This window comes from Myotis nattereri (genome assembly GCF_964212035.1).
Source record: "Myotis nattereri genome assembly, chromosome: 19".
Classification (NCBI taxonomy): Eukaryota; Metazoa; Chordata; class Mammalia; order Chiroptera; family Vespertilionidae; genus Myotis; species Myotis nattereri.
The window spans coordinates 8,911,531-8,939,002 of record NC_138095.1 but is presented as its reverse complement, the minus strand read 5'-3'; the positions used below and the strand labels follow the sequence as shown (position 1 = coordinate 8,939,002).

The window sequence follows — 27,472 nt, the reverse complement described above, 5'->3', positions numbered from 1 at the left end:
CACTGTCCTGCAGCCTCCACCCACTGTCCTGCAGCCTCTGCTCTCTGTCCTGCAGCCTCCGCCCACTGTCCTGCAGCCTCCGCCCTCTGTCCTGCAGCCTCCGCGCTCTGTCCTGCAGCCTCCGCCCTCTGTCCTGCAGCCTCTGCTCTGTCCTGCGGCCTCTGCCCTCTGTCCTGCAGCCTCCACTCTGTCCTGCAGCCTCCGCTCTCTGTCCTGCAGCCTCCGCTCTCTGTCCTGCAGCCTCTGCTCTGTCCTGCAGCCTCCACTCTGTCTTGCAGCCTCCGCTCTCTGTCCTGCAGCCTCCGCCCTCTGTCCTGCAGCCTCCGCTCTCTGTTCTGCAGCCTCTGCTCTGTCCTGCGGCCTCTGCCCTCTGTTCTGCGGCCTCTGCTCTCTGTCCTGCAGCCTCCGCCCTCTGTCCTGCAGCCTCCGCCCTCTGTCCTGCAGCCTCTGCTCTGTCCTGCGGCCTCTGCCCTCTGTCCTGCAGCCTCCACTCTGTCCTGCAGCCTCCGCTCTCTGTCCTGCAGCCTCTGCTCTGTCCTGCGGCCTCTGCCCTCTGTTCTGCGGCCTCCGCTCTCTGTCCTGCAGCCTCCGCCCTCTGTCCTGCAGCCTCCGCTCTCTGTCCTGCAGCCTCCACTCTGTCCTGCAGCCTCCGCCCTCTGTCCTGCAGCCTCCGCTCTCTGTCCTGCAGCCTCCGCTCTCTGTCCTGCAGCCTCCACCCTCTGTCCTGCAGCCTCCGCCCTCTGTCCTGCAGCCTCCACTCTCTGTCCTGCAGCCTCTGCTCTATCCTGCGGCCTCCAGTCTCTGTCCTGCGGCCTCTGCCCTCTGTCCTGCGGCCTCCGCTCTCTGTCCTGCAGCCTCCGCCCTCTGTCCTGCAGCCTCTGCCCTCTGTCCTGCAGCCTCTGCTCTGTGTCCTGCAGCCTCTGCTCTGTGTCCTGCAGCCTCTGCTCTCTGTCCTGCAGCCTCCGCTCTCTGTCCTGCAGCCTCCCTGCTTGCACCTGGGGAAGAGCCGGGCGGCCTGCTGGAGGAGAGTGCGTGCGTGGAGGAGAGCCCAGTCCTCCCGGCAGAGGCCATTCTGCAGCAACTGCCGGCCAGCTGACCTCAAGCATGGCAGAGCGGCCAGCCTCGGTCAGCACAGCCACCTTCCTGCCGGACAGCTGACCACAGATGCACTGGAGAGCCCAGCCAAAGCCAGGCCTTGACGGTAGACACGTGCAGCAATAAAAACTGCTTGTTTTAAGTGACTGGGGCGACTTGTTCTGCAGCTCCATGCTAGCCATGGCTGACTGACACAGCTTCCCTGTGCCTTTGGTATGAAATCGAACCGCCCCCCGCCCTCACTCACTTTGCTCCGACCATGTTTGCCTTCATTTCCTTGTAAGAAGCTTGCTTACTCCGACTTTTTGGTCCTCCGAACCATTCAATCTGGCACATGGCAGGTCTCTATCAGCAATTGTTGAATGAATGAATGAACGAACGGATACAGCCCATCCTGGTACATGGGAGTAAAGAGAAGGCAGAGTAGGGGATTTTGATGTTTTTTAAAGGCACAGGAGGCCTCTGAAGCACCCGAGGGTCGCCCCTCCCTCTGTGTGTATGCCCACACTCTTCCTCCTTGGACAGGAGAGGACCTGGATGTGGTGTGGGCAGGTCCTAGCTGTTAGCCACACATTCCTGAAGCTCCTCCCAGATCTGTAAGGTCTGGCCTCTTCCATCGGCTCCAGGCTTCCAGACGAAGCCACCAGAGCCCACGTCGCAGCCCGTGGCCACAGGAGCTCCCACGATGGGGCTCTCAGGACGTGCCTGCAGGCTGCGTCTGCCCTTGCTGGGCACGGCGCCTCCCTCCCGTACCTGTTTCACGGTCCAGATTCTCCAGAACGTTCCCATCTGGCATCCCCCGTGTGTGGGAGGGGTGCAGGTGGTGCGCGGAGGAGGGAGTTCGCAGCCGTGTTTTCTCAGTGGGGAAACTGAGGCCCGAAGCAGGAAGTGGGCCGGTCCAGCTGTGACAGCAGGGCCAGTCTCCCTCCCACCCTCTGCAGTCTTCCCTCTTTTCCCGGCCCCTGATCAGAGCCCAAAGCCCCCCTGTCTCCCCGCGGGGCTGCCCCCCCCACCCCCCGGGGAGAGCGAGGAGGACAGTGATGGATTTGGGCCAGCCTTCATTTTCATTCCGGGGCCTCGCATCTCAGCAGGCCCTCCCTCCCTCTGCACGTCTCCTGCAGACGGATGACAAGCGAGAATGTCTGTGACCCAGAGAAATTATCTTCCCTTCTCTTTCACCGCATAATTTTCTGCCCTCTCGTCTGGACAAGCCTGGGTGATTTTTAGCTACAAAAAAAAGGGGGGAGAAATTATCATTCAGAAAAAAAATAGAGGAGGCTCCTCGCTCTCCGACAGGCTGTCTGCTGGGTGAAAATGAGAATCTCCTGTCTTGTGAACTGCGGGGACTTCGCAGGGGGGGCACTCACACCTGCGGGGTGTCTGTGGGCACCCCCAGGGCCAGGCCCAGGGCCCCAGGAGGTTCCAGTGGCTTGAGGCACCTGCAGTTTTTCCACGTGGGTGCACACCTGCAGGGCCTCAGGGACCACAGCACGGCCGTGGGTCACCTTTGAGGGCAGCGGCGTCGCTTGGCAATCCAGCCTCATGGTGCCCAGGACCCAGGCAACTATCCACCCAGCTTGTGGCTTTCCGGAACGTTCTCTACCCGCCTCCAAACACACACACACACACACACACACACACACAGCTACATACGCAGGGTCTGCTCCAGAGATAGGCAAGATAAGCATTACTGACTTAAAGAAAAAAATCTGCTTTATTTGTCTGATTTAAAATTTCAAACATTGCAAGTAAAGGTCTAGCCAATGAAGGCCCATCTGTGTCCTTAACCTTCTAAGTCGCCACAGTTAATGGTCTGATGTCGATTTTTCCAGACTTTTCCATGCAAACACCATGATTATAAAAATGTACACGCCCACACACATCACACACCCACACACAGGCCTCCCCGAGTTCATCCCCAGCACGATCCCCATCACCGACCCAGTCTACTGCCGACAGACACGGGGGTTGCTTCTTTAGCTACTGCAAACAAAACTGCTGTGAACATTCTTATAAAGACCCTTTTCCTGTTAAGATCTTTTATTGATTTTTAGAGAGAGAGGAAGACAGAGGGAGCGAAAGAAATACTGATGCAAGAGAACATTGACCAGCTGCCTCCTGCACACCCTCTACCTGGGATCGAGGCCGAAACCCAGGCATGTGCCCCGACTGGGACTCAAACTGGCCCAACCAACTGAGCCACACCAGCCGGGGCACATGCCAACCTTTTGCTGTCTCTTTTCTTAATTACATTGTATTCCTTTCCACTTTCACCTTATGCCCCAAATCCAACTTTCCATGGTGAATGTGTCAATACCAATGCTTTGAGTTAGAAAAAGGCAGTTAGAAAGCTATGCGGCCGCCTCCCGGAAGCCGGAGAAAGGGACGACTTGCTGCAGACCGGGGCATAACGCAGAGCCGTGCCCCAGTCACGCGGGGTTTCCGCGCATCTCCTACCTTCCGCCCTGGGGGTCACTGATTTTCAATGACCTCCAGGGCAGAGGGCAAAGCCTCGGGTCCTTCCTGCAGCTGCTCTCTCCTGAAGTGATCCAGATGAGGCGGATGCTCACAGCAGTGAGGCCTCTAGCATTTGTGCCACGTCTGGCGCCTTCTAGGCACAGGCTGACCGTGCCCTGCTTGAGACGGCTGACACTTCCCAGCAGAGAACATGGCAGTTGGAATGTCCTTTTTTTTTTTTTTTTTTTTTTTTTGGTTTAACCCAGCGGTTCTCAACCTGTGGGTTGCGACCCCTTTGGCGGCCGAACGACCCTTTCACAGGCGTCGCCTAAGTCCATCCTGCATATCAGATATTTACATGACGATTCATAACAGCAGCAACATGACAGTTATGTAGTAGCAACGAAAATAATTTTATGGTTGGGTCACAACATGAGGAACTGTATTTAAGGGCCAGAAGGTTGAGAACCACTGGTTTAACCTATGAGGGCCCTAGATATTCCTTTTTTTAAAAATATGTTTTGATTGGTTTGAGAGAGAGAGGGAGAGGGAGAGATAGAACCATCGATGGGAGCGAAACATCATTGATCAGCTGCCTCCTGCACACCCTCTGCTGGGGATCGAGCCCACAACCCGGCATGTGCCCTGATGGGGCATCAAACTGTGGCTTTTGGTTCCTAGGCTGACACCCCACCACTGAGCCACACAGGCCGGGCTAGGATGTTCTTGATTCTAAGTTCCGGCAGCTTCCTTGATATCCATCTTTTATGTTAATAGTCCTTTGGTCTTAGATGACTCCAACACCCAGGACAGTGTGTACACAGTAGGTCTTCAACAAGTGTTTGTTGATTGAATGTCAACATGCCACTGGCTCAGGCAGACAGCGACTGCATTGGTGTCCTGGACGGGGGTGTGATAATTCCTCTCAGCCCATGGCGGCTCCTCAAGGCCCTCCTCCGGGAACCTTGCCCTCAGCGGGGACCAGACTACCGGGCAGGACCGGGACCGGCCTGCTGCTGGATTCCGGGAACCAGGGCCCACACGCCCAGCCCGTCCCTGTAACGCGTGCCTTCCACCAGGCGTATCTGTGAAGCCTCTACTCCAGCTTGGTGGCTATTGCACGATTTCTATTTCATGCACACCTTCGCTTGACAAGAATTGATGTGGGCCTCCTGAGAGCACACGCAACGCTGAATAAATGTTCTTTTTTCTTCTTCTATCGTCGTGTAAATAATTTGCCCATTCTGATAATTTCTCTTTCCTATTACACACATTTATTGTCACAACGTGCCTTAGACCCTGGGAGTCCAGGGATAGTGCGAGGGCTTCTTCGGAGCCCTGGCAGCAAAAACTCCTTGCTCGTTTCTCCTTCACCTTGGCCCCTTCCCCATCTAGGTTCAGCGGACACGTGACTATACCCAGAGGATGTCTTCCTCCAATGGCGATGTCTGTTTACCCAACTTGCTTTGGGGTGAGGCCGGGATCGCAGGTAAAATCAGGATCCCAGTCTGTCTTGACTCATTTCCCCTCTGTCCTGCCTAATACACATGGAACTGGAAGTAGAGAAATTAAATCAGCAGGTTCGTTTTGCCATCAAAGATGGCTCCTCTCCTCCTGGCGCCCCACTTTAGAACCATAGGCTGCTGCTTTTGAACTCAGACTCATTTACATTGTTATTCGCCTCTCCCCAGCCCCAATCCCTTACTCCAAGTACCAGGCCAGGAATGCTTTTGACAAATAACAGTAAAACCGACTTGCTGTGTCTCAAACGAATGGGGCCCATTCTTTTCAATGAAAAGGCTGGAGATAGGCGCGGGTGGTAAGTGGCTCCTGTGTCTGCGATTCTCTTAGTTTTCCCCTCAAGGCTGCAAAACGGCTGCCGCAGCTCCAGCCATCACATCCCAGTTAAAGGCAAAAGGAACGGAGGAAGGAAGACGGCCTGCAGTTGTGCTATATATATATTTTTTAAATCAGGAAAACAAACACTTTCCTGGAAAGCTGCTAGCAGATAGTTGCTGTGGTCTGATTGGCTAACAGACTCAGGCACCTCCAGCTGCCAGGGAGGCGGGAAAAGCAGTGGGAAGGAAGCACAGGTGAGGGGTCATCGGCCACATCCTCTCCTCACCCACTCGGCTGCTGCACCGCCTGTGTCTTCTGAATGGCCGTTTGCAGGGTGAGGCCCCCACAGCGGCCTCTATGAGACCAGTCTCTCTCAAGTCCCTTCTTCCATCACCCACGTGTTCCGGGAACCCCGGCCACCTTTACGTCCTGAGGTCAGTGTCCTCCTGCTGCCTTTGAACCTGCTTGTCTCTCTGCCCGAGATGCTGCTCGCCCACCGCCATGCCCGGCACCCACGGGTGGCTTCTTCTGTCTTCGAGTCTTGCCTTAAGTGTCACTTCCTGGGAGTGGCCTTCTCCAGCCCTCATCCCGACCTGGAATGATGCGTTTATCTGTTCCTGGTTTACCGTCTCTTTCCCCATGAGACCCAAGGAGGTAAAACTGGCTGCCCTGGCCATGGGACCCCGTGCAAAGCGCAGTGCCAGGCTCCCAGTATTTACCGAATGAATGAAAATATGCCGATCGTCTCAGAACTGTTGGCAGATATTGAGGTGGGGACCACGGCTTAAACAAGCCCAGGACTCTAAATGCTTCTAACAGCACTCGTGAGAGGAAAAGGAGTGTGCATGCACGCATACCCCCCCCCCCCCGCCCCGCCCCAGAAACCCAAAACAAAACCAGAAGAAAAAAGCAGAGAAATTTCGCGGCATAATAAAGACTCATTCCTAGCTCCCACCAGCCTTTTTGCTTCATTCCTGTCTTGAGGACCACAAGGCTGGCGACGGCCACACAGCGGACAGATGACGGAATGAATCTTCAGTTCTCTTGTTGTGTTTCTTTCCACGCGGGCCCCAGGGTTGCTAGGTCAGACTAACCTCCACGCCAAGGACGGACGGGCTGTAAGTCACCTTTGTTTGGAAAAGGCTCGGCCCCCGAGCCGCCCAGCCAGGCTGGAGGGGGTCTCGGTGGGCATGTGGGTTCTCGCTCATGAGGGCCACTGTGGTTGTCCCTTCTTCGACTCAACAACGCCCCGCCCCCCTTGATGCCCTCCTTCTAAAAGGTCACCTCCAGCCCTAGCTGGTTTGGCTCAGTGGCAACAGCATGGGCCTGTGGACTGAAGAGTCCTGGGTTCGATTCCAGCCAAGGGCACATGCCTGGGTTGCAGGCTCGATCCTTAGGAGGGCGCATGCAGGAGGCAGCTGATCAATGATTCTCTCTCATTGAGGTTTCTCTCTCCCCCTCCCTCCCTCTCTGAAATCAATAAAAAAAAATTTAAAATAAATAAAAGGTCAACTCCATGCAAAGGTCACATCTACTAAACTTTAACCATCCAAGCCCAGGCCTGTCATCTTTGCCACCCTGGTGCCTAGCACCTAGTGGGTGCTTATTAAATGCGTTGCCTTCCTGCCCGAACCCCGCCTTCTCCCGATCTTTCAGAAGATGCACACCACCCACGTGACACCTCCTCAGTCCATTCCTGTCTGATTAGCCCCGCACCCTCCTCGAAGCTCCTCTGGTGCAGGGTGTGGGCGCTGCCCCTCGGAGCCGGCCCTGTGCCTGGCCCATCGCGGGGCTCCCGGGGGCAGGGCTCAATGCGGAGCATCAAGTCCCTGCTCTGGGGCCTCGGAGCAAAGTCCGCTGTTGCTGTGTCAGCCCCTCCCCCACCCCAGGGGCCTCTGGATTTGAAGAACTCCAGTGACTAGTGAGAGAGGCACAGAGGACCAGGGGGAGGAGAGAAGCAGGCGTCACTTGGGAGGGATCCCGAGTCATTGCTGGGTCCTCTGGGCAGAACCCCTGACCGCCGTCTCCTTCCTCCAGGAGGACCTCAGCAGCCGTGACACCCCCACCCCCTCCGCGGACACGCCCAGCCCTGCCTCCCATCAGCTGGGCTGTGCCCATGTTTCTCTGAGACGTCCCCCCACCCAGATCCTGCTCCGCCCCAGCTTCTGAGGGTGTCCAAGGGCAGGGGCTCAAGCATTCGGCATCCACAGCCGACCTCTGCCTCCCTGGTGACCCCAGTGAGGTCCACGGGAGGGGGCGCTGCCAGGCAGCCAACACTGGGGACCTTGCTCACATCCCTCACGGGTGGGAGGGCGACCACCTGGGCCTCGGGGGGCCGTGGAGGAGGCCCCGGCTTCTCTGCAGCGATGCCAGTTACTGGAACCAGAGAGGGAATCAGAATAAAGAGGAGCCGGAGACAGCCACCCCCCCCCCCCCCCCAAGCGGTTTCCAGGCGACACGCAGGCTGTCGCGGTTGCTGTCATACAAACCCTTTTCCCGTAAGACGGCAGGTCCCACGGGAGAAGGGGTGAAGTGGAATATTTTATCAGCCATGTACACATGTAACAGAACCCGGCTGAAAGGCAGACCCGCGTTTCCCTGGATGGGGGGAAGGGGCGGGTGGAGAGGGCTGGCGGGTCAGCACGCGGCGGCCCAGGTTCCCCCTCCGTGTTGTCATCGAGGAGCGTGTCCCCAGAGGGCTGCAGTGAGGACAGCGTGTAAAAGGCACCTTGCTTTTGTATTTAGAAATAAAAACCCGACGTACATACCAAAGGTGAGGGAAGGAACGTATATAAAAACCACGCTGGATCGGGAGCCCTTTCCACATCCCCCCCCCCCGAGACAGGTCCTGCTCCCCACGTTTCCGGTGGGTCCAGGGTCCAAGTGCACTCTGCAGCAGGAGCAGGGCAGTGCGGTGCTTGGAGGCAGAAAGCCGGCTTCCCCCGGGGTCTGAAGAGGCAGGAGGCGGTCCAGGCACACGGAGTGGAAGGCACAGGCTCTGGTTCTCCCTCCCGGAAAGGCAGCCATTCTCTCGCCCTGAGCACCGTTATCCAAGGATCTAAAGAGCAAGTGACAATGAATGAGGACGATCTGGGACACACAGTGTGACAGTACCCACCTTCCCGACAGCCACGGGCCCACGTGCCCAGGGAAAGCCAAGGTGTGCTGTGAAGGAGGCTGGTTGGTGGGTGCTGCCCCGTCAGTTGTGCTGGGATGCGGCTAGGGTTAGAGGGGGAGTGGGGGGACCAGGCAGCCCCACGTGCTGTCCGGGAGGCAGGAGTGGGACATTCTCCTGGTGACCGCCTGTGCACGCATTTCTGAAGAATGGAGCACGGAAAGGCTGGGAGGCAAAGACCCAACACCCTCCAACAGCTCCCCCAGATGTTCAGGGTGGGGCTCCATTCAGAAGTTTGAGATGATTCAAGTTAAGCAAAGAGGGATGGAGAGAGAGAGAAGAGGAAAAGAGAGAGATGGGAAAGGCAAGGACCCATCTGGGCAGTGCATCACATTGAAATTGCCCCGCATTAAAAATTCACCAGCCAGTGAATTTTCAAGGGATTTGTAGTAATTAGATGACAAAATGCTGGCAAGTCTCAGGCTTGCCAAAGATGTTACTCAGGGGTCAAAGACTCGACACTTTCGGCTGGGTAATTTGTAAGTGTCAATCACTCGCAGCCATCAGAGAGAAGGGAGCAATCTAACGGCTGAATTCTAAGTAAGTCCAGGCGCAGACCTCAGCCCGCCGTCTGCGAGCAAACCCCAAGGCCCAGGCCACTCCGCTCGGGCTCAGACAGCAGCCGAGCCCGGCCTGTGGCTCCGAGCCCCACGGGCCAACCGAAGTTTCCCACTTCTTGTTTGATTTTATTCTTTAAGAAAGCAGTGCCTGGCCAAGAGTCATGACCCTCCTTGTTGGATGAGAAAGTTTCCTGCTGCCAGCGCCACTGAAGGGAGACATGGGGCGTTTGTGCAGGCGACTGATTTCACAGCCTCGATGCCCAGCCCCAGGACTCAGTCTTCTCATCTGTGAAGTGGGGATAAGATTCACCTTGCAGGGTTGTTCTGACTGTAGGAGGCAGGACCCGCTCTCTAACTACCTAACAGGTTTCTCCCATCAGGATCAATTCTACTTGCCTCTGCCCAGACGTTGTTCCGGGCTCACCTGCCCTCATGGAACAGTCTAGTTGGGGGAGGGAGGAGGAAGGAACAATAAACAAATAGAAAGCGTGTCAGAAGGTGGCAACGGCTAAGACAATGAGTGGACTTAGTGCAGGCTGGGAGGGAGGGCCGCCTGGATGGGCCGCATCTGAGTGGAGGCCGGGACACAAGGGCGGAGAACTAGACAGGACAGGCCTGCAGGGCACAGTGCGCAGGCCAGCGTGGCGGATTGTCACTGGGAGCACTATCCCAGGCCGGAGACTGGGGGACAAAGGCGGGCGGGACACGGAGGCTCTCGGCCCCTGAAGCTGGACTCCGCAGCCCCATCTGGACGGCGCCTGGTCGGAGCGGCTCCCAGAGCCCCGCTGGGGACCGGAAGCACCTGGAGGGCCCATCTGTGGCGTCTGGCCCGCCTGTGGGCCTGGCAGGCCCTGTGAGGGCCTCTCATTCCAGCTGCTCCGCTGCCTGAAAGCTGCCGAGGGACGAGGGGCCCGGAGGTAGTGATGCTGTCAGGATGGCGCTGCCCAGCACCTGGGTGGGCGGGAGACGCTCTCCAAGATGGTGGGCACAGAGGGGCCTTTCTTCCCCTCGCTGCTCCCACGTCAGGGTATTTTCTTGTAAGGGCACTGGCTTTGGAGTCAGACAGACCCCGGGGCCTGAAGCCTGCCTGCCGTTTCTGAGCTGTGTAACCCTGAGCAGCCACTACATGTCCCTGAGCCTCAGCTGCCGCATCTGGAAAATGGGCACAGGCGTCCCACACACAGGGCTACGGACAGGCATTAACAACGGGATCTTAGCCCAGGGGAGGCTCAGCAGACAGTCTTGATAAACGTGACATGACCCCCTCTGATGGCCACCGAGTGTCCCAATCGGAAGCATTCTGCGCAGAGCGGAGCCACAGGGAGGCGGGCCGCGAGGCTTAGGGGCGGGCCTCTGCTTTAAAACAGGAGCGGAAGGGGTCTCGGGTCTTGGGTCTCGGTACAGTTGGCTGCAGAGCGGGACCTACGTGCTGGGGGTACTCCTGCAGCTGGCGAAACTCCCGCTGGGCCGGGGAGGGCAGGGCTGTATCTGAGTCACTTTCCCTGGAGCTCTTCCTGGTTCAGCTTTGTTGTTGGGGGCAGCGCCCAGCCCAGCCCGCGTTGGGTGTATTTATTCCCTCACCCGCCTCCTTCCCCAGCCCGGGGAGCCTCGCTGCAGGTTTAACTGGGCTGCGGAACTGCTCAAGGGGAAAATGAGAACCTACCCAGTGTCCCCTGGGAGGCGGGGGCTGGGCCTCGGAGCTCTGAAGGCCACCCCGCCACCCCGCCACCCCGGGGGCGGCCAGAGAGGACTGGGAGGCCAGCCACCAGGGCACACACTTGAGATGCAAACAGAAATGAGCAGCAGCTGCAAGTGGGCCCGGCCATCCCCCAAGGCCCCGCCCCGCCCGAGTACTGCCCGTCTCCGCAGTTCAGCTGCGGGGTCTGGAGGTGCCCGGCGTCTGCTTCAGCATCGCTGCGACCGCAGAGAGTAGCTCAGGGAACAAAGATGAGCCACAGAGGCTGCCGTGTATGTGCCCTCACTACGTGCCCGGCACTGTGCGGAGGTGCGGGCCTGCTTCCTCCTGGATCCTCACAGGGACCCGGTGGCACGGCAGCCTGCCTGCTCTTCCTCAGCAGGGGTCCCGCTCCCTGCTCCACCTGCCAGCCCTTCCTCTCTGCCGGACGCTGTCACGTCTGGACACAGGCTTGTCTGTGACGGAGGCCGACGACTCCCTTACCTGCCGGGTCACAGAGCTCACAAGCAGCCCAGCACCCTGGCTTGTCCCCACCCGGCTGCCCCCAACTCAGATCACACGCCTTGGGGGGGAGGTGGTGGGGAAGAGCATGGCAGCCGGGCTCCACCTGACCCCCAGGACCTGGCCTCCTTCTTGGGGTGGGCCTGCCCCGGGGAACCCATCTTTCCTGGGTGTCTGCCTGGACCCCACAACCGTGGTCATGAGAGCCAGAGGGCTCTCAGCGGGTAGAGGGAACCTGCTCCCACCCCAGGGAGCTGGCTGCTGCCTGGGAGGGGACCCCACTCCCCAGGCTGTCCGGCGGCCCCTCAGGACCTCAGCCGTCTGCAGCTCAGCTGTGGGGTTTTCCAATTCTGGTCACGTCGTGCCCACACCTGCCCGTCCCCAGACCCAGTTTGGGGTGAAAGCCTTGCTTATTAGTCAATCTGGATCACACTTACTGTGAATTACCAGGCCTGATTGATATTCATGAGTGGATACATCTGAAACCTCACTCGGTGGCCACGTGACTCCCTGCCTCGGGGAGAAGGCGGTGAGGACACGAGATCTGAGCCGCCCACATGCAGCGGCGGCCCCCAGGCGGGACACTCAGCTTGGGGGAGCGGCCCCTGGCTGACAGCTGCCGTCCCCCGGTGGCCGGGACCAGGAGGTGCCAGCAGGACCTTCCGCTCTGGGTGGGTGACGGTCCTGTTTCTGGGGTTTGGGGCAGACTCCACAGGGGCCTGGGCCTGGCACAGGGCGGCGTTCAGTAAAGCGCGCCAGGGCTCCGAACCCACCCCCCGAGAGGAAGCAGGTGCAGAGCCTGGAGCCTGGAAAGCAGCATCCAGGCTGGGGGTTCTCAGGCCTGTGCGCTGGGCTGGAGGGCAGAGCTCCCCCTCCCTCCCCACAAGGGCCCGGTTTTCCCCTCCCTCCCCACAAGGGCCCCGTCTTGAGGGCCCAGTGGCTTGTCCGAAGCTGAGTCCCGGCCAAGACACAGGAAAGTACCTGACGGGCAACTCAGAGAATGCGAACACCCACTGCACCCTCCCTCCGAGGGCGGCTTTGCTGAGGGCTGGGAACACGTGCGTGTTCTTCTGGGTGGATCCCTACACGCTGGACAGGAGGGAGGGAGAAACTGGGCTCCCTTTCAGACAACAGAACTAGTTTGCGTTTCTCAAAGAAGAAAGAACGTACCTTCCCCCGCCCTCCCCCTAGAAATGCGGCTGCACCAGCTGAGAGCAGAAAAGTCTTAGGGATGGAGAGGAACCACGATGCAGAGAAATGCGACTAAATCCCAACTCTGAGTTCTTTTACTTTTTACAGAAAGGAGAGAAACACCCATTGGTTGCCTCCCTATGTGCCCTGAGTTCGTACCGAACCCGCAACCTGACTGGGATTCGAACCCCCACCTTCTGCAGGGGATGGCGCCCCAGCTCACCGAGCCACCCAGCCAGGACCCAAACTCTGATTTCTAAAGCCAAACGTTTCCCAGGGAAGACGGGTCTGAGGAGATGAGTCTTAGAAGCCGCCATGATTTGGCCCGGCTGTCGGAGGAGCTGAGCAGCTTTTAAGGGGGCGGGGGGGGGGGGAGGGGGGAGGCAATGAGCACAGGACCTTCCAGCAGGCGGGAATCAGCCTGGTGGTCCATCCCACCTGGGCCACCTGCCCGGCTGGAACGTCCCTGGTCTTGGCAATGAAGCGTCTCTGAATGCCTGTCTCTAGACAAGCTGGGCTCCAGCAAACAGTCGGTGCCCCCTCATCACCCCGTCCACTCACAGCCAGGCCTGCGGGCGGCCGCTCCTGCTGAACTTGGGCTCTGCCACGTGACTTGCTTTGGCCAACAGGGCAGGTAGTGAGCACGTTTCTGTGAACGCAACATGACCCCCGTTCCTTTGGGGAGTTCCCTACAACCGCCATCTGAGACCGGGGCCATAAGCTCTTCTTGGGCTAAGAATCCTCGGGAGCTTGATGGGTCCCTTCCCCCCAGAAACCAAGACAAAGAAAGATCCGTGGAAGCGTCTGTGTGGGCCTTTGGATGCTGCTCCCCCGGGGTTCCGTTCTCGTTTACCTCTAAAGGCAGAAATCGGCACAGACTGACCTAGAAAGCGACCCAGACGGCCAGGCAGCGCCCCTAGGCCGCAGGCCTGCCTACCTTCCGACCGTCCCAGGAGAAGTCAGCCTCCTCATTTTAACCGCTGACATCTGGGTCTGAAACGCTCTAACCAACACAGCGTCTCCGCAGGCCCCTGGCCGCTGCCCCTGGCTTTGGAGTGGCTGGGGCTCCGGCTGGGCACCAGATGAAGGAGCTGGCTTGCACTTTGGGGTCCACAAGACACCTTGGGGCTTGAAACTGTTGCAGTGAGATGCTTATCCTATGAGCTGGGCATCCGAATCCACGAGTAGAAATACTGAAGGGGGGGGGTAAGGGCTTGAGGTTCAACCCACTTGGCCCCCATCCCAGCTCCTCTGGGGCAGTCAGAACCACAACCGGAACCAGGGTGTCCAGCGTGTGCTGCGTGGCTCACCACCTCCCTGCAAAGCCCAGGGGCGGAGAGGAAGCCTGACTGGTGCTCTGGCCGGTGGAGGTGCCCGGAGGGAAGGGGCCTTCCTCCGAGGTGTTCCTGGAACGTCGGCCTTGGCGCTCACCTCACCTCACCTGTGCAGCGAGGGGGCTGGCTCCACCTGTGACTCAGCTGAGACAGCGGAGCTCATGACTGGGAGAGGGCTCTGCAAAGAGCAGGGTGATGCGCAGACATGGGGGGGTGGGGGATGGGGGCAGCGGTATCGCCTGGAATCTTTTTGGGGACCAGAAGGGGGGCTCCTGACAGTTCCCAGGGAAGGTGGGGGCAGCTGCCACCGGAAATCGGCACAACAGAAAAAAGCCTGTGCTGGCCTCGCCCAAGGACGGGGCGCTGCGGTCCCAGGGGGTCATTTTCATAAAAGCTGCCATTAGGGGAAGCGGGTTTATTAGGGAGCTGGAGGGACGCAGCCCTGGCTTCTGGCGATACTGACTGAACTGCAGGGCTTGGGTTCGGGGCTGGAGCACTGTGGCCTCCCATGGGAGTGGGGGATACTCCTTGATGTTGGGGGGGGGGGCAAGACAGTGAACGCTGGTACAGTGCTCACAGCCCACTCATTTAATCCTCACATCCCGTGAGCTGGGGCTGCTGGTGCTCAGTTCACAGGTGGGGACACTGAGGCTCTCAGAGGTCAAGGAGCTGATCAAGGTCACGCTGCTGGTAAGTGGCAGAGCGGGGATCAAAGCCCAGGGGCCTGGGTCTGGAGGTGGAGGGTGAAGGGCACACAGAGGAGAGTTCGGCCACGGCGTGACCTAGTCGAAGCCACTCGCCCTCTCTGGTCTGACCTCTGAGCTGCCAAGTCAGTGGGGTTCACCTCAGGTCCCGGCAAACTTGATGTGAAGGGCCAGCTGGTCAATACTCTGACTTGTGGCCACACAGCTGCTGCCGCCGCGGCGGGAAGACAGCCCTGAACAGGACCAGGCCAATGGGCGTGGCTTGTGCTAATAAAACGTCATTTACACGAACAGGCGGCGGCTGGGCCGTAGCTTGCCAATGCCTGGTTTGGACATTCAGGTCCCTTCTTTACCACTTATATCAGGATCTTAGTAACTTCCTTCACACCACTGCACAATAGGCTCAGCCACCCCGTGGGACGCACGCACCAGGCCTTACTGGGCTCCACAGCTCTGAGTCCCTGCGTCCCAGGGCCGCCCCATGCTGAGCCGCACACCCAGACAGGGACTGACGGCATTTGATAAGTAACCGCCGGCTGGGGGCCAGGCTCTGCACTGCCCCTGCCCGGAGACAGGAGAGCAGGAGATGAACCCATGGAGCCGGGTGGCAGCCCCTGTGTGGTGCCCCCTGGGGAATGTGCCTCTCTGAGCTCCACGGCTCCCTGCCCACAGCTGCTGGGAGGGTGACGTGGTTCGTGCCTTCATCTACGCTGGCCAGCACCTCCCTCCCACCAGGCAGGGCTCGGCTGGGGTTCACAATTGGGAGGACAGACATGAAACACAGAGCAACATTCCCGCTGGCACAGGGGCCGAGGAGGAGCCAGGTGTCCGAGGGCATCTAACGGGCCCGGGCTTGTCTGCTCAGGGCTCGCAAAGGTCACCTATGGGAAGGTGTCTATCTCAACTCCTGGGGCAATACGGGGGACAAATGACCATCCAGCACCTGTCCCCTCATCCTTTAGTGCTAACACTGCTGGAAAAGCCTCCTTATTATGAGTGACGCTCAGCAGGGAAGCGGGTGGAGAACCCGAGGGGCATTTCCCGGGAAGGAGTGTGCCCCGCTTCTGCAAGGCGCACCAAAGGGTTAAAGTCATTTTCATTAAAATTTAAATTTCAGCAGGCGCTCGCGTCCTTTGAACGTTTGACTGGCAACCATTTCATATTTCAATCTCGGCAGAACAAATTGAATTAGATGTTGAGACCGAGCTCGGCTCTGCTCAGCAAAGCCTGCGTGCGCGGCGGGCACTAATCCTCTCCGAAGGCTGTGGCCACGAAAGACAAACCGGCCAAGGAGGCGGCGAGAGGAAAGGAGGCCGCTGGAGGCTGTCCTCGGCCTGATCGGGGGTCTCCAGGCCTGGGGAACGGGCCAGCGTCTCTAACCCTATACCCCAGGTGCCCACCAGTGCCTCGCACACAGGGGCACCTGCTGAGTGTCGAGTGGAGAGTGGATGGATGGACACCTGGGGTGAGGATCAGCAGGTGGCCCTTCCCGCCCCGCCTTTCTGAGAAGCCACAGGTGCCTGGCGCCCTCCCGGATTTGAGGTGCTTCCACGGGAACCTGGGCTCACTGTGGTCTCCTGCTCCTTCCCTCAGGCCCTGCCCCGAGTGCAGGCCGCTGGAGGATGCCAGCTTGTGTTGCCCAGGAGGAAGGAGGAAGGCCTCCCCTGTACACCCAGACACCACCCTACGGCCGTGGGCCTTTGCCAGTGTCAGCGACCCCACTGAACCCCGTGATCCTGGCTCACCTCTCCTCTGCTCTCCCGGGAGCCCGCTGCACTCTTCCCCCCACCCCCCAGCATTCTCTCCACAGCTCTGTCCCGACCAGGGGGTGCAGCACCCCTCTGCCAGGGGGACGAGCCTGCTGCCTGCCCCGACACCAGCCTACACAGGAATTGGGGCCCGGGTGGCACTCCTTTCCTGTGCCTTCCTTTCTCCCAGACCTTCCGGTTGCCGGGACCACCGAGGTCCCATCATCACTTCACACTCGACAGAGCCCCTTCCCGAAGCTCTCTGGTGCCCACCTCCCTGGGGACTGTCTGTCGCTGGAGTTCCCCCAGGTCACCCTGCACTGACGATGCTTTTCTCCTAACAGGCGGCCCCGCTTCCCAAAGCGGTGAGACGGGCACCTCCTGTGGGCCGGGCCCAGTACTGACCTGGTTTTACTTTATTATGGCCTCGCTAGCTACACCTTCCTTCACTCCAGAATAATAATAACGACAATAATGAGGAGGCTAGCCAGGCCCCACCCCGCCCCACGCCGTTCCCTGCCCCAGCAGGCTGTGCGGGGACAGCTGGAATCTGAACCAGGGATCGGCAATCCCCAGCCCTGTCCCTTCCCTCTGACAAAACATCTGCTTTAACAGAGAGGAACTGCCAACCCTGGGTGCTTACCCAGGAGGACCCACGGGCCCTGCACAGAGCAGTGGGAAGAACGGGCAGACCCCAGGCCTGTCACCCGAGACCCTCGGTGGCTGGGGAGTCTGGTCACCACGCGTCTAGCCTGGGGAGGTTTATCATCGACCCCACCACAGCTCCCGCCCGAAGGCTGTGGTCCCCTCTGTGCCAGCGGGGACGGGCCACGCTGGGCACCGGGGTGCGTTTCACAGGGCCCAGCTCCAGGCTCTGCAGTGATAAGCTGGGGCTGCTCAGCCTGGCAGGGTAGCGGGTCCGGGGAGCGCAGCGTGGGTCCCAGGCCACTCTGAGAACTGGGTGAAGACTAAGCCCCTACGATGCACAGAAAGGCGGAGGTTCTTAGACTCTCACGTGGAGCCCCACCCGCAGGCCCCACGTTATGCAGTAAACAAGAGTCATAGTTCGAGCAGCGATGGCTTTAGTCCCAGTGCCATCTCCGAGGTGGGTCTACAGCCGCGCTTCACAGAGAAAGATGCTGAGGGCCAGCAGGGACCTCGGTGGTCTGCAGTGACATAGCTGGGGACGGCCAGGCCGATTCAGACCCAGGTGGCACGGCTGCAGCTCTTTCCTCTCCACTATCCTGCGTCCTGGTAAGTGCTGGGCACAGGCCTCCTCGCGGGGGAGGCTGGTCTCTGGGCTGGAGGTGTGAGCAGTGGGCACTGCTTACTGGGCTGGGCACCTGGATGCATTTCACAGGCCCAGCTGGGCCCAACCCATGAGACTGGCCACGAGGTCAGCAGGGCCTGCAGTCCCAGGTGACGAGGATGGGGCAGGACGGAGGCGGTCCCAGGCTGTGAGCAGCCCCTTGGACAGACAGACAGACGGACAGACGCAGGCAGGACTGCAGCTCAGCAGCCCTGGAGGGAGAGCGAGGGTGGAAGCACTATGCCTGGCGCCTTCCATGGGTTACCCCAGCCTTTCCTTCTCACTAAAGCCCCGAGTGGGAACCAGTCAGTGAGGAGGCTGAGCCAGGAGGTGAGGTAACGGCCGGTTCCCAGATCCATGGGGTGCCTGGGTCCTGGCTCCCATGAGCTGGGGCCCTCCGTGCCCTGACCTTCCTGCCGGTGGGATGAGACCCTGCGGCGTCTCGGGACCTCGGAGAAGTCCTGTGAGCGCAGCCAACAGCTGGGCCGGCCCTCCTGCAGGCCCAGAGCGGCTCAGGACCCAGGGCTCCGGCAGGCGGCCGTCATCCCCTCTGACCTTGGACCAGGGGAGCGGGGGCTGCCTGCTGCTCCCACCCCGGGCGGCGCACCAGGCCCCCGGCCCCCGTGGCAGGACGCAGCGGCGGAGCGGCTGTCCCGTCCTCAGGGCCCTGCAGCCACGTACCCTCTCGGTGCCAGCTCACAGCTGAAGGGCTCGCTCCTCACTGTCGTTCTCACTGTCTTCCAGCTGCTCCAGGATCTCGTCCAACACCACAGACCGCTTTTTCTTCGGGGGCTCTGTGGGCGCCCAGATGGCAAGAGAGGAGAAAAGAACAGCCGAGGGGGTTGGAGGCAGGCAGAGGGCGATGGCAGGGAGGGAGGGGGATGGGGACGAGGAATGGGAACGCAAGGGAAATGGGACGTGGTGAGAGGGGAGACACAGAATAAGATGGGAGGCGGGAGAAAGCATGGAAGGGGAGGCATGAGAGAGAGGAGTCCGGGGGAAGCGAGGAGAGAGGGAGAGAGGGAGAGAGGGAGAGAGGGAGAGAGGGAGAGAGGGAGAGAGGGAGAGAGGGAGAGAGGGAGAGAGGGAGAGGGAGAGGGAGAGAGAGAGAGAGAGAGAGAGGGAGAGAGAGAGAGATTGTGGGTTAGTCTCCAGCTTCGCCGTGGGGAGCTGCCTCTTTCTGGCCCAGAAACTCTCCACTCTGGGGCCAACCCCTCCCACAGAGGAAAGGGTCCCATTTGAAGGGGAGGGAGGCGACCCCTCCAGCAGGTCAGAGGTTAAGGCCTCTCTGCCTGGTGTGGGGCCTTGAAAACCCTCAGGGAGGCAGCCCAGCCAGGGCAAGGGTTGAGGAAACAGTGGTAGCTGCGGTGTCCCTGGAGGCCGCAGGCTCGTAACCGAACAGCAGGCGGCTAGCATCCGGTAGGTGCCGAACAAACACACGCTCAAGGGTTCCCGAGGAGGCACGGAGGGAATAACCATTGGGGTGGAGGCTTTAGAGAGGATGGGTGATGTGACCTGGGTTTTGAAGGATGCAGAAGAGTTCTCTGAGGGGAGGGGGAAGGGGGTGCAGATGTGCAGCAGGAACATATGAAAGGCATGGCGGGCTCAGCAAAATATATGCCCTCTGGGCCCCAAATGCTATTGACTGAGTACCTACTATGTGCTACGACTCCTCTTTTCAACAATCCCGCAGGTAGGTATTATTACTGCCTCTCACAGGCGAGGGAACTGAGCCACAGACAGGAATGGAACCCAAGCCCACCAAAGCCATCTTTCCACTTTTCATGAAAGCCTCCGTGGATGGCAGACACCAGGGAGACGAAGGGAGGCAGAAGGCATGCTGGTCCCCTTGGCCCTCCAGGAAGGAAACGGAGTGGGGGGAGTTGGGCTCGGGCCTGCCACGTCCCCTCCTCAGAGAGGACTCCCCTGACCACTGTCTCTGACAGGACCCCCTGCCCTCAGCCCGTCTGTACTTCTCCCTGCAGCAGCATATCTGTGTGTGGGACACTGTTCCGTCCATTGTGTCCTCTGCCTTAGCACACTGCCTGGCCTCGTGAGGGCTCATTAATATTTGACGAGTGAGGGGATGAGCAAAGGGAGGGGACAAGGCGAGCTGCCCCCTTGGCGAGGGTGAGGAAGGTGAGGGAGGCTGCACCCCCCCCCCCCCGTCTGTCCGGGGAGCCTCAAGGCCTGGCAGCTGTATCCATCATTGTTAGTCATGAGAAGAGACGGGACAGAATGGGCTGGGCGGGCGGCAGCCCACGGCTCAGACACCCGCTTCCGTTCCTGCTCCCTCCTCAATGCTCCTGGCTTCCTGTAATCGCCAGGCTCTGGAGGGGCACCATGGCCTCTGGAAAGGAATCTGTGGGCAGGTAATAGGAGCCGGGGATGGAAGGGCCGCAAAACAGGGCTGCGGCCTGTCATGGACACCCCCTTACAGCGACTGACAATGGGAGTGGCAGTGGGGTGGGCTGGGTCTGTCTTATGGGCCCAGCACACAGTAGGTGCTCTGTGATCATTTGCTGAATAAAAGAATAAATGGCTAAAATTAAAACTGCTAATGTCGGGATAGCCATAAAACAAACCAGCGGCTGGGCAGGGATGTCACCTGGCTGGCGACACTGAGGCCCAGAGGGAGGGCCGCAGCCGGAGAGGAAATACACACAGGATGGGCACTTTACAAGCAGCATCTCACCCCAGTTCCACCAGCACCCGCTTCAGGAGTGGGCGCCATCAGCCCGTTTCCCAGGTGGGAAGACAGAAGCGTAGACACCAGCATACCCCGAGCCCCACAGCGACCACGCGGCAGCCTCGGTGTCCGAACTGCACCCCACACCTGAGGGCAGGGGCAGGGCCAAGGTCCCACAGGACCCCGTGAGAGGGCATGTGGTCGCCACGCCTGGCTTTAGAATGAGGCGCATGTGGCTTTAGCACTTCCAGGTTGTGTGATTCGGGCAGGGCATGCTCGCTGTCCGAGATTCAATCCCTCATGTTTACAAGGGGGGAAAGGGCGAGTCCTCCATCCCTGCCCTCCTCGGCGGCCACCCTCTCTCTGCCGACCCCAGGCCTCCCTGACCGTCTGGTGCAGGCCAGGGGTCCTCCTTCCCGCGAACACCTCTCAGAGCACTGCTCAGTAGCTCGGGCGCTGATGCCACAGCCCTACTCAGCCCTTCCATGCCTCAGTTTCCCCATCTGCAAAATGGGCACACTATTAATAACTACCCCTCATGGGTTGTTGGGAAGATTAAAGGAGTGAAAAGAGAAATGCCGGCACCTGGGAGGGTCCTGATGATGCTGAGACCAGTGTCTTTGTCACTTGTTATCCCCGTGAGAGGCGTGGGTGTTCCATGTCTCTCTCCCATCAGGCCGACAGCGGGGACTGTCATAGGAAGGCTAGTACATCAAGGCCAAAGGAGGCACGACCCACACTGCCTCCTCTCCCCCAGTTGGGAAATGGAGGCCGAGGGGTGCCCACTGACCGCTGTGCGGTGAAGGGCTTGGGAGGCAGGCCGGCTGAGGTCCAGGCCCGTCACCTCATGGCTCAGTGACCTTGGGCAAGTCACCTCCGCTCCCTGGGTCTGTGCACTGGGGGTGAAAACAGGACCCACCTCCCAGGGGGGCTGCGAGGGCCAGTGCGTGGGTCTGGGCTCACGCCAGGCACATCCTTACAGCATCCTCTCGTGGGCCTGGCATCTCTGGCTCAGGTCAGGCGCCCAGGTGGCCCCAGAAGACACATCAGACCCTGAATTCCCACCCAGCAGCCCCCGCGGGCCCTGCCGCGCGCGGAGCACCTGCTGGCCGGGACAGCTGCAGAAATCCCACTTCCCTGCCATCAAAGCCTCAGTGGGTTTTCACCAAACACACACAATGCAGAACCGGGAAAAGGTGTAAAATAAATACACGCAACAAGCTGCGTTCCTTTCAGTATCACAGCTGCACCCGAAGATAAACAACACGCGAATGTCGCCCAACATCCACACCCGAGAAATTAACTTGACAAAAAGCTCAGCCGGCCCCCAACAGCCCCCCCAGCCCTGCCCCCTCTCCCCCCTCCAACCACCATTCTGCATTTCTGGAGTTCCCATCTAATGATTTTATTTTTCAATTAATTCCTTGACAGAATGCCAGCCCGTGTCTCTCTGCCGTCCCTGGCTGGCGCGGGCGCCCTGCATGGAAGGCACAGGCGGGCAGAGAGAAAGGCGCAAGGGGGTGGGCGGGGAGCTGTCGGGAGGACAAGAGAACGCGCTTCGTGGGGTTTTGTTTCGGAGGCAGCACGTTGAGGAAAGGCAAGTGGGGAGAAGGCATCTGAGCGGCACCGGGGGCCAGGCAGCGGGAACAGCGGGTAGGGGAGGGCCTGCGTGCCAGCTGGAGCCGGGCTGCGGGCTGTACGCCTGCTGCTCCCGGCTCCCAGCTGGGCGGCCCGTGCCAGGGGCCGCGCCTCTCTGGGCTCAGTCTGCAGTTACTGCACAGCACCCAGCGCCGAGGGTGCTTAGAGCATTAGAAGGGCTAGCACACAGTAGGCGCTCCATAAAGGCTAGCCTGCTTACTGTCGCTGATGGAAGCTGCTCCTGTCACTCCCCGTCTCTGTGAACCTTGGGCCGGTGCCGAGGCTTCGGGGCCCCCTCCTGGGGCGACCCACCCACAGCATCAGCAAGCAGCCCTGGGCACGTCAGTGGTCCCCACCTTGAGAGCCAGGAGCTGTCCCAGGCCACGGGCCACATGGGCCTGGAGACTGAAGGGAGCTAAACTCCACACCTCACTGTTCCTCTCTGTCGAGTGGGTACAGTCTGCTCTCCTGATCTCACGGGGGGCTGTGGGGTTCCTGCCGGCCGGCATTCACAGCAAGTACTCACTGAGCATCTACTCTGCCGGGCCTGGTGCTGGGGACACAGCACCAAGAAAACCCCAACGGGTATGCTGACCCACCGGCCTGGAAGCCATGCTGGGCCCCGGGGGGCAGAGCCGGAGCCCCCGCTTGCCTCTGAATTCCAGGGTCTGTCTGCAGAGGGCACGGTGCCCACTGCGGGGAGTCGATGACATCAGGCGAGACAGCACGCAGAGGTGCCGGGTAGCAAACGCTAGAAGCAAGGACACCCAGAGGGGAGCGGAGCCCAGTCAGCTGAGGACCCTGCAGACTCAGTGGGTGCTGCAGGCTGAGCAGGAGGAGCTGGCGCCAGCCGAGCGAGCGCCTGCGTCCTGGGTCCTGGGTCGGAGCTCTTCAGGCTCCAGAAAACCCTGAGCTGGGATATTCTTGTCCCATTGGTCAGGTGTGGAGGCAGCCCTCTGGGGCTTTGGGGAAGGCACGTGACCACTCCCAAGAGGGGCCTTGAACTTGGATCCACAGTGATACCCATGGTCCCAGGCTCAGCTGCCGGCCCCATCGTGGCGACCCTCGCCCAACCCTCAGCCGGCAGAGAGCCAGGGGAGTGTCCAGGTGACAGTGAGTCGTTGCAGAGGAAAAGAGAAAAGGGAGCTGCCAGGTTGGAAAGCACCCCACTCCCTGCCGCAGGCCTGGAGGGATCCTTCAATTCCGAGGGGCTTGGTCGGCATGAGCCCCCTGTCCCCCTCTCCGGGCACAGGCCCTGGGTTGGGGTAGAGGGGAAAGGAAGGGAACAGTACCGGTGCCTCACAGGCCTGACGTGGGATGATGTCTGTACCAGGACCTGTGAGTGCAAAGGCCTGAAGGGCCAGGCGGACACGTGCTGCAGTCGGTGGTCCAGGTGGGTGACTACAGGGAGGGCTGCCGGCTGTGGCAAAAGCAAAAGCCGCGCACCTCGGCCCCCGCTGCTCACTGGGATGCAGGACCAGGTGGTCAGATCCGTTTTTCAAGAGAAGCCAGAATCTCAAATTTCAGGCCAAACCTGATAGCAAAAGAGTGGTGATTTAAAAAACAAAACACACCATTTGTTTCCATGTCTTGTAGGCAAGACAAAGATCTGCGGCTGATCTTAGTGGAGGGCTCGCCCACGCAGCCTGACTCTCTCTCTCCTCTGCCTGCAGGGCCCCCCTGGCTTTGCCTGTGATCACGGAGCAGTAATAACCTCCTCGCCTGTGTGTTTTCCTGCGGTTTCTCGGCCGGGGCCAGCCTCGAGTCCAGAACAAACCTGGCCGCCCCCTGCTGCCAGCCAACCCTGGAGGGAAGCCCACCACCTCCCGCCCCTGCCCCCAGCGCTCTGGTCCCCAGGCCCCGGGCCTCGTCCAATCCGAGCCCAGCCCCTGCCCCTCCCAAGTCGCTCTGAAATTCTCCTTCTGTCAGTTTAATTCCGTGATGGATGAGGAAGAGCAGGAGAAATGGCCCGCACAGCTGGCTTCCCCGTTAGCCCTAGCAGGGAATCCTGGCCTGGCTGGCGACGGCTGAGTGAAATGTTTGCGGAACGCAGAGAACACAAGTCAATAACAATTTAGCTGGATTGGGAGCAAGTACCTTCCCGCACGGACAGCCGCTCCCAGGGGAAGGGGCCAGGAGTGTGCAGGATATTGCCAAGCGCTTGGAAATATTTCCAAAACACCACTCAAAGGGGCTCGGGGCGTGGGGGGCGGATGGGAGACGGGAGGACACCTGCCCGGCCTGCTCAGCCTCCCAGCACCTCTGCAGGGAGGAGCATTCGGCCTTGGGAGCGTGGCTCCCGCCCCTCGGCCAGACGCTCGCACCCTTGCTAGCAGCTGCTACCTAGGAGCTGCCTTGACCAAAACAATCCCCGCTTCTTCATTTTTCTTCTCTCCACTCTGCCTCCACCAGCTGGGGTGGCTGGGGCGTGTGAGAAAAACGGGTCTCCAGGCCAATTTCTACCTCTCTCTTGGGGCCGCCTCCCAGCACAGAGGGGAGGGGGGCGGGGGGGGGGGAGCGAGGGAGAACAAAACATACTCCTCTGGACAGGGAAGGGCACCCACCTCCACACCAGGGATACCACACCTCCCGCAGGCCCCCACCCCGCCTAGTGGCCTCTTCCCCCCCCAACAACCCCCCCCCCCCAGGCCCTCCGTGACAACTGGGACAGTTCCCCTCACCTGCCACCGAGAAGCCTGAAGGAGGGAACAGAACCACCCGAGTGGAGGGATGAAGCTGAGGCCAGGGGAGCTTACGGACCCGCCTGCCTCCAGGGAGCTGCAAAGACCCTGGCAAAGGGGCCTTCTGAAGGTACAACCTGTGACTTCAGCCATGTGCTTGAACTCTCCTGACTGTGACTCAAAGCCCGACGATTGCTTTCACGGCCGAGATCAAGGAGGCGCATTTGCAGGGGCTGGCGTGGGGATAACAGGCTCCCCTGGCCCCAGTCTTTTGAAAATATGCCATCTTATGAGGGATTAAGTTATGGGGGGGGGGGGGAGACTGATGGAGGCTTTAACTATCATCTGTGTGCCGATGGCTTCCAAGTTTATATCCCAGCCCAGACTTCGCCCCTGAGCTCTGGACTCGTAGATCTATCTGCTTGACATCTCACGGGGAGCCCTAACAGGTATCTCAAACCCAGTGTCCGGGCCTTGCCTCCATACCGCCGCTTCCCAGCCTCCCAGCCTCCCAGCCTCCCAGCCTCCCGCGGCACCACCATCCTCTGAGCGGTTTAGAGCAAAGGGCTCTGTCCCTGCCTCAGTTTCCCTCCGGACTTCCAGGAGCAAGTCTGCTGGCTCTACCTCCATCACAGTGCTCAACCCACCTGTTTCCTTCCACCCTCGTCTCTGCCCAGGCCACCCCCTCGCTTGCTGGAATGACTACCGTGGGCCCCTTCCTGCATTCTCGTCCCCCCACAATGCATGCCCCACGCAGCAGTGAGGATGAGGGCCGGCAGTAAGTCAAGCACACACTCCCCTCCTTCAATCGTTGAGAGACTCCCCCTGTATCTTAGTAAAAGCCAGGCTCCCTACCACACCCACAGGCCCCACAAGGGAGCCCTGCTTGTTCCATCCGCTCCCCACTCTGGCCACAAGGGCCTGCTAGGAACACGCTCCTGCCCCAGGGCCTTTGCACCTGCAGGACTGCCGCCTGGGCCATCTTCCCCCAGATCTTTGGCTGGCTGGCTCCTGCACATCAGGTGAGGATGCTGACCCCTCAGGCAGACTTTTCCCAACCACCGTACTGGACGGCTCCTCCCAGTCCGCACCGAGGGCACAGTATGCTGTCCTTCCTGACTCCCTCCCACGGCTTGCTATCCTCAGGACTGTGCTGTTATTAACTTTTCCCTTTTATCATCTGTCTCTCCCACTCAAATAGCCCATGTTCACTGTTCTGTCCCCCGTGCAGGGAGGGCCTGATAATCGGTGACAGGGAAGAACTGAGTGAAGGAAGGAATGGAAATGGAGGGAGAAGCAAGCGACGGGGCCTCCTTCCCAGGAAAGCAGAGCAATCCATGGTGGGGGGGCCAAAGGTGTGGTTACGGGGCCTTCAGAATTGTCGGCTCTCTGGGAACAGGCAGGTAGTGGTGGAGGAATTAGCCACTGGCAGCTTTTGGCTAAAATAAAAGCAGCCGTTGCATGAGGCTTAGGGGCTGTAGATTTTTTCTGGAAAGGGTGAGGCAGTATTTTAGGTTTTGGGGCCATGACTCTGCTCTGCCCTCGCAGCGTGAGAACGCAGCCAAAGACACATGCGTGCGCACGGACATGGCTGCGCACCAAAAAACTTGACTTACAAACACAGGCTGCAGCTGCGGTCTGCAACCACTGCCCGACCTGGACTGGGAGCCCAGGACCATTAGGGACTGGGAACTCCAGGGCTAGAGGGAGGACTGAGAGAGGGTTATGGGTTCTGTAGTGCAGAGCGGTGTGCCCGCAGGCAACTCACTAGACCTCTCCGGGCCTCCGTGTGCACCTCAGACAAATGGGAGCAGCACCCTCTCCAGGGAGCTGTGAGGCCACAAGGAAACCATTTGGCACTGCCCCCCGCACATGGTAGGTCCCCGACAAAGCTCTCTCCCCCATTCTCTTTCGCCTGACTTGATCTTCAATAAGAAGTCACATGATTGCTCTTTGCAGACAGGTGGTGTTCCCAGGCTCAAGGTTAGGCATATCTGGCTTCTGACCAGCAGGGCTCCAGTGCTCGCACTCACCTGGCTAACCATGGGGCCCGGAGCACACGGTCCAGCCTTTCTGAGCCCCGGGAACCCCTACCTGTGGGGGATGGCGGAGCTGAGCTGAGCTGGCAGTGGCACTGTCCCTCATCCGTATTCTATGCTCAACTAGAACAGGCCATTCTGATGCCTAGGTTCTTATTTATGCTCGTTTACTCACAAACAGTGACACCAGACAATCATGCATGTGAGCACAGAGCAGCAGGAAGAGGAGGTGAAGGTGTGATGGGGCGGAGAGGAAAAGGGGTGTCAGGGACGTGTAGAAGCTGACCCTCTGGCTGAGCCCTGAAGGCATGGGGCTGGGGGCCGGGCTGACGGGACAGGGCTCCCGGCTGGGAGGGCAGCTGTGTGCTAGAGGCCAGTGACTGACGGGACAGCACCCCATCTAGGCTGGGCCTGGCTCGGGCGGGTGGGGACGGGCTGCTGCCAGCCACTTGCCATGCGGGTCATGTCTGCACTCGCGGCTCCGGAGGTGAAAGGTGCCGCGCTAACCACAGCCCATCAGCCCTCCCAGCTGGAATAAGACCACGCGGGAGCGGAGCCGTGCTCCCGGCCAAATAAAAGCCTGCTCTGCCTGCGCCTCCCTGGCTGTGCCCGTTTGAAAACAGAGGGTTCTGCGGGCGGACTGCTTCTGTGCCATTATATTCTCGGCGCGCGCGCAGGTACCGCGGCCTGCCAGGCCCTGAAAGCCCCTCAATGCTGCGACCCTGCTGGTTCGTAACACGCTCGGGAAGAAAAGGACACAGCAGCCGCCTCTTTCCTTTCTTCCCTCCCTGCTCGCTCTTTCCACCCTCCCACACG

General features: G+C 59.9%; 1 protein-coding gene across 1 annotated transcript in view; it reads right to left on the bottom strand.

Moving 5' to 3' along the window:
• Positions 1 to 8,109: 8,109 nt before the first annotated feature.
• Positions 8,110 to 27,472, bottom strand: part of RBM19 (RNA binding motif protein 19) — a 91,048-nt gene continuing 71,685 nt past the window's right edge. The window contains exons 24-25 of the mRNA XM_081113466.1: positions 18,291 to 18,403; positions 8,110 to 8,449 (exon numbers count right to left, since the gene is read on the bottom strand). Of these exons, the coding sequence (XP_080969592.1) occupies positions 18,306 to 18,403 (98 nt within the window). The 3' untranslated portion in view covers positions 8,110 to 8,449; positions 18,291 to 18,305. The remainder of the gene's footprint in view (positions 8,450 to 18,290; positions 18,404 to 27,472) is intronic.